At 39.1% G+C, this 12,519-nt stretch overlaps 1 protein-coding gene across 2 annotated transcripts; it reads left to right on the forward strand.

Annotated features, from left to right (window-relative positions):
• Positions 1-1,200: 1,200 nt before the first annotated feature.
• On the forward strand, positions 1,201-10,999 carry mtx3 (metaxin 3). Of its 2 annotated transcripts, XM_017452424.2 has the most exons (9): positions 1,201-1,342; positions 1,968-2,037; positions 3,854-3,930; positions 5,227-5,319; positions 5,406-5,588; positions 6,038-6,114; positions 6,388-6,545; positions 9,294-9,382; positions 10,582-10,999. In XM_017452424.2, exons 1-9 carry the CDS (start codon positions 1,262-1,264, stop codon positions 10,687-10,689), a joined length of 936 nt encoding a protein of 311 aa, XP_017307913.1. In that variant the 5' UTR covers positions 1,201-1,261; the 3' UTR covers positions 10,690-10,999. The 2 variants fall into 2 exon arrangements, with proteins under 2 accessions (XP_017307913.1, XP_017307914.1); XM_017452425.3 differs by lacking the exon at positions 9,294-9,382 and having other exon boundaries at positions 1,202-1,342.
• The last annotated feature ends 1,520 nt before the right edge of the window (positions 11,000-12,519 follow it).

Genomic DNA, 12,519 nt, shown 5'->3' on the forward strand with positions numbered 1-12,519 from the left:
AAAAAATTAATAGTGCTATTACTGTACTTTATTGAAAATCATCAAGGTTCTTATCTTGTTCTCTACTGCGTGTAAGAATAGCTCAAAGTACTGATACAGTTCTCTATTGGGGATGAGAATTACTTAAACTCACTATGAAGCACATGTGGCAAAGCTAGACAGGTCACCACTTCTCAAATTTCCAAAAGTAGGTTAGGCATTCAGTATGTTGTTTTGTGGACGATCAACCTGTAATTTCACCATGGAAGCCTTAATACCAGCTTGCAGCACATTCCCTGATGATGATGATGCTATGATGGTGGGCTGTCAGTTCAAGAGTGGGCTCAGTGAGAAAAACAGAAGCAGCAACTGAAAGAACATCAGGGTCTGTCTCTGTATATGAAGCAGCTGTACCCTCCATAAAAAACAAACAAACAAACAAACAAACAAAAAAAAAACGAATAGAAACCCGTATAGAGTTTATAATGGTTATAATGGGGATTGCACTGGTTTGAATGAAAACTGTAATGTCCCTGTGGGTCTCCACTGGTAATTTGTTGCTTTCTATTGGTGGCATGTTATGTCTAGTGGATACCATTAAGGATGTATGTCCTTAGTACGTCCTACTATGTAATGGAAACCATTTGGTAATTTATTTAATGGTTAACAGCTAATGGATTGGAAGCCATTAACCTTTCTGTGATGGTTTTGATTGTTTTTTTTCCAGCACGGTAGTAATTCTGTTGAGAGTCCAGATTTAACATGAACGAAATTAGCAAGAAATAAACGATTACAGCATTACAATGCCATACATAGTGGCTTTGAATCCATGAGAATCAGAAAGAAATAGTGGTTTTTGCTAAGGGATGACTGCTATTTGTGCTTGACAAGGCTCAGTATTACTACACAGAAAGCGGAGAGATGTAAATAACCAGAGCCATAAATTAATAAGTAAAATAAAAATGTAAATAAATAAATAAATAAAATATATTAAATAAAATAGAAAGATGTGTGAAAAGGTAAAGAAAATGGGAAGATAAACAGACAAATTAGTATTGCAATGTGTAAATATGTGCGCTCATTTATTACATTTTATATATTTCATTCACGCTTTAGTTTAATTTATTTACCTATGAATGTGCCGCTGTATTATTTTACAAGGTATTGTTTAATTTAACTAATGTTTACCGTTTAGCATTTTTTCTTAGCACAGCTTTCTCTCAGAGGCTAGCAAAGGGGGCGGGGCTCCGTCTGTTGTCATTGGTGTTCCAGCCAAACAAACATGGCGGCACCCATGGAGCTGCTGTGCTGGGGAGGCGATTGGGACTTGCCGTCTGTACACACGGACTCTTTAATTGTGCTGGTAACTGACTTAATATATATGAAGTCTGACGTCTGCATTTCCGATACAGCAGTTAGCGAGAACGCCTTTTTGGTTTTTATTTTGTGAGATTTCAGCCAGGTCGCTTAGTAGCTAGCTGGATAGCTAACCATAACAATCACCTTGTTACCATCCTTTCTGAAGAGGTCTGTAATATCGAGTCGTTCTTTCATGATATGAAGATAAATAACTGAGAGACCTGGCATCTGGTACCTAGTTATTATTATTATTATTATAACATTTCATCGAACAAGTTTTTTTTTAAACCAGGTTCCTGTATAAATAAAACCTTTTGTACAGCTTTTCCCTGCTCAAGGTCAGATAATATTGGCTGGCTGAAGACTTGGTAGGTTTAAACATTCATTCATAGTCCTGATGAATATTAGTGGTATGAGTATTCAGTAGATTCTTTTAGTTTTTAAGCTGCTGTCTTGTGGTGAAGTAGAAATGCAGGCAGATAACTAGTCCATGTTGAAGTAGTAATCCTTTCAATGTGCATTTTTTTTCTGTATTATACGTCTGATTATTATTGACTAAGGTCAAGGTGTTATAACTTTACAGTGTACTGTTCATCTCAGATATCTCTGAAATCAATGCTTCACTGCAGGCATATGCTAAATTTGCTGGCGCCAAACTTACAGTCAAGTTAGTGGACTGGACATGGAGGACTGTCACAGGTAAGTGATTATTAATTATTCCTGGATGAAGCACATTAAATATGTTTATATTGAAATATCTGTGATGTGTCTAGCTATTATGGTGCTAATTGGTTGGTCGATGCATTTAAAATTTTTTAATTTTTTTTTGCTGTTCCTGTGATTCAAATACAAGGGATGGCGTTCAGCTAACTGATCGTTCACTTGTTAGTTCCTACAAGTGAAAGAGTTTGTTTTTTAACTCGCCATTTTCCAACATCATATTTAACGAGAAATCCACCGTAGAAGTCGCGGAGACAACAGACGTAGGAATTAAAAGTTCCACGTACAACGCATGAGGCAGATGCTGAGTTACGGCTTGGCTAGTCCGTGATCGCCGAGATGACGAGCGCAGTGGTGTTGCATGTGGTATTAGCATGATCGTTGACGCTAAGTGTACAGATAAGAACGTGAGCGAGCCGGACAGACTAAAGGAGTAAAGTGCTGCTGCATCACTCTCTCTTTAGATAGAGCTAGTTCACACTGGTGCTACTATCAGCAAGTAATCCTGCATGTCAATGAAAGCACGTTTAAGCTAAAAAAAAAAAAAAAAGGCAATACAAAATAATCCTTGAACTCCGTTGAAGATCACAAGTGAATTATAAGAATTAATACGCCAGTCATTCAGGTTGGATTTGACCTTTTAAGGCAGCGTCTTAACAGTTCTGTCTTATCAATGTTGTTGAAATGCACTTTAAACACTCTCGATCTGAATGTGTGTGCATGTACAGTATATTTACAGCATTGCAAGTAAATTGTCTTTGGCTTGCAGTAATATAGTAAGCATTGAATATTAGCACTTACACCATGATTTGTGCCTGTTCGTGTCTCCCTGTTGTTCCTGTTACCATCTTGCCCGTGTTTCTGGTCTGTTGCTAGTAAATAATATCACAGTTAGCTCATTTAATATTCAAATGCTTGGATTTTGTGCTACATGTAAGCCATATTGTATAAAAGTGTTTTCTTTCACAAACTTGATGAAAACATGCATGACATTACACACATTCCTTTGTTTTCCATGTGTAAATGGGAGACTCTGGCAATAAGTGATACATATACACCGATCAGCCATAACAGTATGGACTCCACAAGACCTCTGAAGGTGTGCTGTGGTATCTGACACCAAGACGTTAGCTTAGCAGCAGATCCTTTAAGTCCTGTAAGTCGTGAGGTGGGGCCTCTGTGGATCAGACTTGTTTGTCCAGCACGTCCAACAGATTCCCGATCGGATTGAGATCTGGGGAATTTGGAGGCCAAGTCAACACCTTGAACACTCTGTCATGTTCCTCAAACCGTTCCTGAACATTTTTTGCAGTGTGGCAGGACGCATTATTCTGCTGAAAGAGGCCACTGCTATCCATTAGGGAATACAATTGCTATGAAGGGGTTATCCTTTCTTGGACCATTTTTGTTAGGTACTAACCACTGCATACCGGGAACACCCCACAAGACCTGCTGTTTTGCAGACGCTCTGACCCAGTCGTCTAGCCATCACAATTAGGCCCTCGTCAAAGTCGCTCAGATCCTTACACTTGCCCATTTTTCCTGCTTCCAACACATCAACTTCTAGAACTGACCGTTCACTTCCTGCCCAATATATCCCACCCCTTGACAGGTGATAATCACTATAAAGGAGATAAATGGGATAATCTACGTTATTCACGTCACCTGTCAGTGGTTTTAATGTTATGGCTGAACAGTGTATAAGGGTATAAATTATAGATTGTGTGCCGAAGCTGTTACATTTGTGTGTATTTAAACTCTTTTTTTTTTCTTTTCCCCCCCACCACTTTGACAGCCACCATTCCACAACTGCACTATGAGGGATCTTCATTAACAGAACCTACACAGATTCTCAACTTTTTCCGACAAAATGTAGGTTGCAGCTGAAACGGTCGTATTCTAAAAGGTTATTCTGTATTTCGGCTTTAATCGTGAATTGTTTTTGTTGTTGTTGTTTATAATAAGGGGTGTGGTCACATGATTGACACGGTGCCATCCTTATTGCCTTCTCACTTCCCACAGATTTTATTAGGCACTTTTTTTATTTTGGCCAAAACTCCAGAAACAGGCACAACAGCTACAACAACAACAACATTGTGTGTATATTAGGACAATTTGCACACATTTAAAAGAAATAGAAACAACTCCGTGTGCGTGCACTTGCTTAGAACAGACATATTTGCATCCATTTTCAATTCAGTTTTATTTGTATAGCACTTTTAGCAATGGACATTGTCACGAAGCAGCTTTACAGAAATACATATGTTCAGGATATACATTTTAAATGTGTGAATTTATCCCTAATGAGCAAGCCAGAGGGGACGGTGGTGAGGAAAAGCTCTCTGAGATGATATGAGGAAGAAACCTTGAGAGAAACCAGCCTCAAAAGGGAACCTATACTCATCTGGGTGACACCGGATAGTGGTTCTATAGTTCTGGAACTGTGTACTACATGGTCGAATAGTGCGCTCGTGTAACCAGGAAATTCATTACGGTTTTCACATGAAGTCTGTTTTGTTGAACTTCTCCACTTTCACCGACGGGGACTTGAGTGCGAAACTGTTAGTTGCAGTCGCAGTCCTAAAGCTTTCATATGAATTGTCGTTTTTTTTTTTTTTTTTAAACCATCCATTTTGCCAACCAAATCCCTTTTGAATTGTAGAGATGTTGTTGGAAGTGGAAAACTGCCTGCCACCCCTTTGCCCTCTCTATTCAGTCCACTTCGGTTTTATTTGAATAGCAGCTTCAATAATAGACATTGTCACAAAGTAGCTCCACAGAAATCTCTATGTAGACTTGGATCTTAGAGCGACAGTGGAAAGTAAAACCTCCCTGAGATGCCATGAGGAAGAAACCTCGAGAGGAACCAGACTCAAAATGGAACCCATCCTCGTCTGTGATTATAAATCGTTACTCTTCACCAACTGTATAATGTAAAGTTAAATAGTACTGAATGTGTTGAAAGGATGTACGCTATGAGTATATTGTATATAAGAGTGCCGGGATAAATACACGACGGGCTTTTGGCAGATCTATAGAATTGACATGAGATTATCTACTGAAGCAATTGAGGGAGACTTGTGCATAAACTGTTTCTTCTAAATGACACGACGTGAATACATTCCGCAAGAACTTATTAACACTAAGATTTCTTTATGCCCGGAACAGAGATTCAACGCAGATTATGAGCTGTCTGCTAAGCAGGGAGCTGACACCATGGCCTACATTGCTCTCCTGGAGGAGAAACTGTGTCCGGCTTTGGTGAGTGCATCTGCACGTCCTGAAAAGGTTCATCCGTCATAATCTCATTCTGTTGTCCATAGACTTTAACCAGTGTGTGTTTACAGCTTCATACGTTCTGGGTGGACGCAGAGAACTACTCCAACCTGACGAGACCTTGGTTTGCTTCCCGCTCTCCATTCCCTCTCAACTTCTTTGTGCCAGGCCGCCAGGCTAGTCTGGCTCTGTCCAGGATCCTCCTGACCAAAGCGGAAGCTCCTCTGCATTCAGTCGCAGAGGTGGAAGGAAAGGTAGTCCTTATTTTTTTTTCAAAATACCATCACGTGTCTAATTATTTGTACAAATGACTGTTTCAATTTCCTCTTTCGAGTATGATTGCTAATTAGCACTGAAGCCAGGTATATATCAAATGAGCAATAGAGACACAACGTGCACCCAGGTCTGTTCTGAATGTACTCCATGAAACGGGTGACATTGGATTTGATGGCAGTGTGTTTTTAAACGGTCTCCCGGGCTGTCGGCGCTCTGTCTGCGGTTTCTAAGAAGCAGATGGAAAATAGTTTATCGCCCTTAGGATCGGAGCTAATACTGCTGTGAGCTCGAAGCTCCCAAATTTCTGCATGTCCAAAACCTGCCAGCTTCATATGGCTGTAGAACACATTCTGATCGCAGTCCAGCAGACTGTGTATTTTCTTGGTTAATTATGTCTGGTTTGTCAGTGATGTAATGTTGTCTGCAGATCTACAGTGAAGCCAAGGAGTGTCTGAATTTGCTCTCTCACAGATTAGGGTCCTCACACTACTTCTTTGGAAACACGTAAGTTCGTTTCTGAGCCAAGACGTTTACATCCAACAGCGGCTCGGCTTTTAGACTATTTACTGACGAGAGTTTCTGTAATCCGTGCAAGAATTTATAGAACTACACAGCTTTATTGACATTCACATCATGTTATTTGTGTTTATCTTTTGACGGAAATTGACATGAATGTAAATAACGTCATATTTGATCCACTTTTAAGCATGTGTAGTGAGTGTTAACTTCTGAAATCGGAATAACATGCTGTTCTGGCATGTTACTCTTGTGTTTTAGGCCTACAAGTCTGGATGCCTTTGTTTTTGGCTACCTTGCGCCTCTCCATAAAGCCAGCCTGCCCAGTGCTCAGCTCCAGCAGCACCTAAAACAGCTTCACAATCTCTGCCAGTTCTGCACTAACATCCTCAAAAACTACTTTTCCGAGGCCGCCTCTGGTAAGACAACAGCCTGTGGTTTAGTGCTGGGACTTTTACACTTTATCAAGCTTTCAGGCAGGCGTATAGACAAGGCATAATTAACACTCAAGCAACACCAACGGGAGCGCCGGGGATTCCAAAGTGCACGTGTATTTTTTTAAACATTATTCAAACTTGATACATTTTCATAGCCGTGTAGTGTGAAAAGCATTAATGGTGAAATGTTTGAGTCTTTGCAGTGATTTGAGTCACTTGAATTCAACTAAACGATTCGTTCATTGATTCGCTTTGTCCAAATGTGCAGCCTGCTCATCCAACCATCTAGACCAGCTTGACTATAGCTAATAATCATCGCTGGCTAATTCCCCGTTCTGACCGAACGCACATGAAACCTATGTAAAGTCTCCGTATCGTATTCATGACGTTGGTTAATGAAAATGGGTACGGCATATTGCAATTCTGAAGCCCATTATCACACAACATATATGCTCTCTCGTCAGGAAATGGGCAATTTTGTTCTCTTGAAATCCCAACGATGCCACTGGCATTCAAGGGAACAAAATTGGCCGTGCCCTATGGGTGGAAGGGGTGACGTACTATCTCTCCTCTAGCCAGTCACTGCTGAGTGTGAGATCATGTATGCAAAAAAGGGCAGAAAGAGCTTTCCCCTAAGTGTGTGACACTGCCCTGTAACGCAGCATGAACAGCAGTTGGATAAGATGTGCTTGGATGGCTTCGTGTGTCACTGAGGAAGCACGACTTTAATCACAACAAATCACGTCTTTAAAGCATTGGAATTTTGGCTTAAAAACCCAATCATCATTAGTTTTTAATTGTTTATAGTTATAGTAGTAAAGAATATGCCTACTACCGTACTATACAGTGTGTGAAAAGTAGTACGCCAAAGGAGTAGTATGTCCGAATTCTCAGTATCGATAAAACAGTAGGCGAGTGACTTACTGCTTCTGCTGAGATTCTGCAGTGTGAAACCAGTGCACACTGCGCTATCCCATAATGCAACGGGACTGGCACAGAAGAGCAATCAGTATCAAAAATGGTGGAAGGCAGCATGTCGGTTCTAGGTCACATGCCAACATGACAGATGTAGTACGTCTGGATTAAATTCATGCTACACATTTATATACTGACTTACATTTACAGTATGTACTATATCAACGGCCAAGCAGTAGGTACTGAATCGAATGCAGCATGTACTGTCACAGCATGGGATTTCAAATGCAGCCATTAAAGTGCGCCTATTATGGTTTTGAAACCTGCCTAATTTTGTTTTAAAGGTCTCATACAATAGATGTACGTGCATCCAAGGTCGAAAAACACTTCAACGTGCTCATAATTTAATTTGCAGCATCACCGTTTTTTCCCCCCAGTGTCACAAACGACTCGTTAAATGATTCGTTCTAAAGGATTCATTCTAAACTCCTCCTTTCAGAGAGCATACTCTGCTCTGATTGGTCAGTCTGTTGTGATTGGTCTACTGAAGTCAGCGAGCAGCCGATGAAGACCAGAGGCGGGGCTTTTTGTTATAAACCTACGTAGGTTAATACAGGAAGTAAAGTCTGGAGTCACTAACGACTCGTTTCAGCTGTTCAGAATCGATTCCTTCTTTTGGGAGTCAATAACTCCTTTTGTCATGCGCTTTGATTTTTGAAACTTTACAGACGTTTTTACATTCACAAACAGCTCTATAACACACTACATGAAAGTAATATTCGAAAAACCATAATAGGTGTGCTTAGTGCAAATAGTGGATTATTAATGTATACATTTTCGATTCCAGTTCAAAAGCCTCTCTCTTTCTGAATAGGATATAAATAAGCTGTAATAATGTGTATGCATTTGTAACCACCTCTCTGCTATAATAATCAGTATCCTTTAGCCCAGCATACCTACACAGAGCTTTATATATATATATATATATATATATATATATATATATATATATATATATATATATATATATATATATAAATATTATTTGCTGCCATTTATATTTATATATATATATATATATATATATATATATAAAATCAGGTTATGGCTAAACCTCTTTTCAGATTACTTTTCTGTTTATTTTTTATTTTTGCCTTGTTTTGGACTCTGAAGACTTTGTCTTCTAGAAGGTACTTCTACTTCCCCCCCCCAATTCAAATACCTTGTCGGGTGCATACCGTTGCTCATAGCTGTATCGTTTAGTGAGCTAATCAACTCGATCATATCTAGCATACCTCCTCACGTCATTTCATCATGTACCCAAGGCCTTGTATGTTGAAAGTAAGTGTACCCTTTTTTACTTTTATTTCAGATGGCAAAACAGAGGAACAAAATATCAATAGACTACATTCACCCTAACTAAACTGTAAGCTAAAATTCGAAGGTAGTGAAAGAGCTTCATTTAAAGCTCTTTTCTGTGCTTGGTGTATTGTTCCTTGCAATATCTGCTTTGTAAAAGTAGAACATCATGTCAACCATCACACCCCTGGTTTTGTTCCATTCCCTGTTCTAATTCCCACAAAGTTCATCTGCTTTCCATAAATCACGACCATTCACTTCCTTTTAACACTCATAAATATTATCCATGGCTTAGAAGAGTGCGCTAGTCTTAGGCAGTTAGGCAAAACATGCCGTGCCTCTGTTCGGGAATTCCTTGTACTAAAATTTCTTCCATGTCTATAAAGTGTACATTCTCTTGCTCTTACAAATTCAAGCTTCTTTCTTCTTCTCTTCTCGTCTCTGTCCTCCCGCTAGGCTCTCCTCCAACTAGCCAGGACGCAGTCGATGCTAACCTCCAGAAACTGACGCAGCTTGTTAACAAAGAGTCCAACCTTATTGAAAAGGTCTCGCTTAAACCTGCCTGAGGTTTTCTCTGTTTGTATTAGAGCTTAACAGCAACAACCAGCTGTCTCTACACGACTCTGTACACTGCAGTAAACTGTGGGTGTGTATTAGAGCTGTCAAAAATGAATTTCATACTTGAATTATTTTTGTATTTACATTTATTAGTTTAAAAAATGAAAAAAAAAAAGTCAATAAAACAGTGCATTTCCAACAGCCACTTATCAGAATCAGGCTTTTTCTGTAGTTCTGTTGGACATTATAGCGTCTACATATAGGTTTATTTTGTACTACCCTATGTAGTGTGCCTAAGAGGAAACCATCTGGGGTTCAACCTCACTGATTTATTACTGAGGATGAGTTGACGATGGTAGGTGGATCCTGGTTTAAGCGTGTATGATGTAGCTAAATATCAACAAAAAGAAAATCTGCTATGGTTTGAAAAATAGAAACAAACCTAACAAACTCTGAATAGAAACATCACCTTGGCATGATTTACTTTGCTTTTCTGTGACACAGACACATTCTACTTTTGTTCGGTACCTCAGTATAAAATTCTAGGATTGTAGGAATTTATAATCAAATGCATATCGGTACTAAACCTTTTTTCCAATTTTTAAAAAAAAGAAACAATTCAAATGGAAGGATTTTGACAGCTCAAGTACAGTACACAGTGGCCAGTTTATTAGCAACACCTATCTGGTAGCCTTTTTTAGGTTTGAACGATGTTTGGCACCGCACCCATTACAGAACAGGAACCACTTCTGACCAGATATTATTCACAGGGCCATATGAGCACAGCAGTGTCTGTGATACTGGCATGAGTGCATCACACTTAAGCACACTGGAGTTTCCTCCCAGCAGTGGTGCTGTGGTCAAAGAAACGGACCACTAATGAAGGGTTAGAATGCTAGAAGTGGTCCCGTGATGTTCCCCTTTTTTACCGAGTGAACGGGGTGGACTGTGTTTAACAGATTATATAGCAACAGAATAGAGACACTCAATAATTGTACACCTACAAAGTGGTGTATTTAGTAGTAGTTACACTTTATTAGGTATACTAATAAAGTGGCAACTGGATGTACACACCGAACCAAACCTAAACTACTGTTGTGTGTTCTTGGATTTATTGATTTTTTTTTTTTTTCTCCTAGTCTCCATGCTTGTCTTTCATTAACTGACAGCTTTGTGTGTTTGACAGATGGACGATAATCTGCGCAGTAGCCCTCAACACAGGCCCAGCCGTCCCCATAAACCTGAAGCCAAACCTGCATCTTTGGCCACTGACAGGAACTTGACCCCTGCCTGAAAACCTCACCCACACCACACAGTGGTATCTGTCTTTACCTATTTATTTACGCTCATATTATCCAAGTGGCACTCAAATGGGCATTCAGGAGGAGTCATAAGTGTACTCAGTCACAGTTTATGCCGAACCAATGAGAATGAGGTCGAACAAATGTGGCTTTGGTCATTATTGAAAGCTTTCTCTCAGCTTACTCAGATTGTCATTAGTCTCATATTGATCTACATTATTTTCATAAGCTATAAGATTGTATTTATACATCAACAGATAATAAAAATGGATGGTTAGCTAAATACTAATCACAGTAATTGAATATTCATAGTCAGTTGCCTTCCTTAACACCCTTTGCCATGGTGAAATTCTATTCACTGTGCACACACACACTCACTCACACACAGTGTGTACCTGTTTAATATCTTTCCATCAGCAGTGTGTAAAAATAGAGATCCTTTTAGAGCTATTAGTTCATGCTGAAGCTGAATCATGATCCATTTTGAATTGTTTTTCAGTTTTTCATTATGGCTGTCGCTATATATTAAGGTTTGGCGCACCACATCATAGCAGTTAATCAACGTGTCAGTGTGTCACAGTCGGAAATCATCAGCCAACACCAAGCTAAATATTATAACACCCGTCATAGCTTCTCCATTCAGGTTAATATATCAGTTTAGTCTCCTGAACACACCTACACAAACATGAGCTAAAATATATGGATCATTCTGGGTTTGATTTGGTTGGGTTTTTTTTTTTTTTTTTTTTTTTTTTTTTTAACCTCATTACACATTGCTTCTTTATTTATTTATTTATTTTAAACTCCTGCTCTTCAAAGCAAATGGATCTCTGTTGAATTTTTCCGTATGCGTGCCTTTCCTTCTGCGTCCAAGTGTAATTTCCTGACCACGGGCATGGTTAATCTTAAAGGAAAATATTTTCACATTGTAAGCATGCCAGAAGTGCTCAGGAGATGCACTGCACAGTTTATTGTATCGATAATTAGTTGCACTTTAAAAATAAATAAGAAAAGAAAAGAGAAGCATTAACTCGCCTCACTACATACATGCAGTCGGGTCCGGTTTCTCCTTTTTTCATAACGTATGTCATCCCTCTGTATTCCTCGTTAACGTGTTCATACTGCACGTGTCTGGTAATTCAGTGCTGAACTTTGTTTTATGAAAGAACTTATCTTGGATTCCTTTAGTTAGGATGTATTTTAAAGGCTCTCATCTTCATCTTTTAACTAAGGACTTTTAAAAAATGTCAAATGTTCAAATAGAAATGTAATAAAATTGAGTTTACAGTATGATTTTGTCTCTGAAACGGTGGCTGTTCAAGAGACTGGAATCTAAACAGGACTGTCTGGACATTAGTGCGCAAGCAACGTCGTTCCACGATAGTTTTCTCTCTGAACTCACTCTGGTGTTTTTTTTTTTTCTTCCTTTGACATGAACTTTATTTCCATCCTGTGCTGTTATGATGAGCCACCCAGCTCATAAAGAACAGGACCCAGCGTCGATGTCCGTAATAAGCCGTCCATAACACTTCCCGTCTTATTTTTCCTACCCCATGAGTATTTTCACGTCTTTATTCTTTACCAGAAATGACGGGAATGAGAAGATGGGCAGAACATTCCCTAAATTATTCTCGGCGTGGCGAACTGATTCTGGGAAACTAAAATGCATCCTTACATTGACGGAGGTGCACATTGTGGATATTTAACAAACTAGTAAATCTAGTGAAAGTACAAACAGTTCGAAGAAAAATCAAGACCTGTTCTTTGGAAAAGAAAAAAGAAAAAAAAAAACTAAGCTGATTACCATTGGGAATTTCTTTGTC

This window comes from Ictalurus punctatus, chromosome 22, assembly GCF_001660625.3.
Source record: "Ictalurus punctatus breed USDA103 chromosome 22, Coco_2.0, whole genome shotgun sequence".
Taxonomy (NCBI): domain Eukaryota; kingdom Metazoa; phylum Chordata; class Actinopteri; order Siluriformes; family Ictaluridae; genus Ictalurus; species Ictalurus punctatus.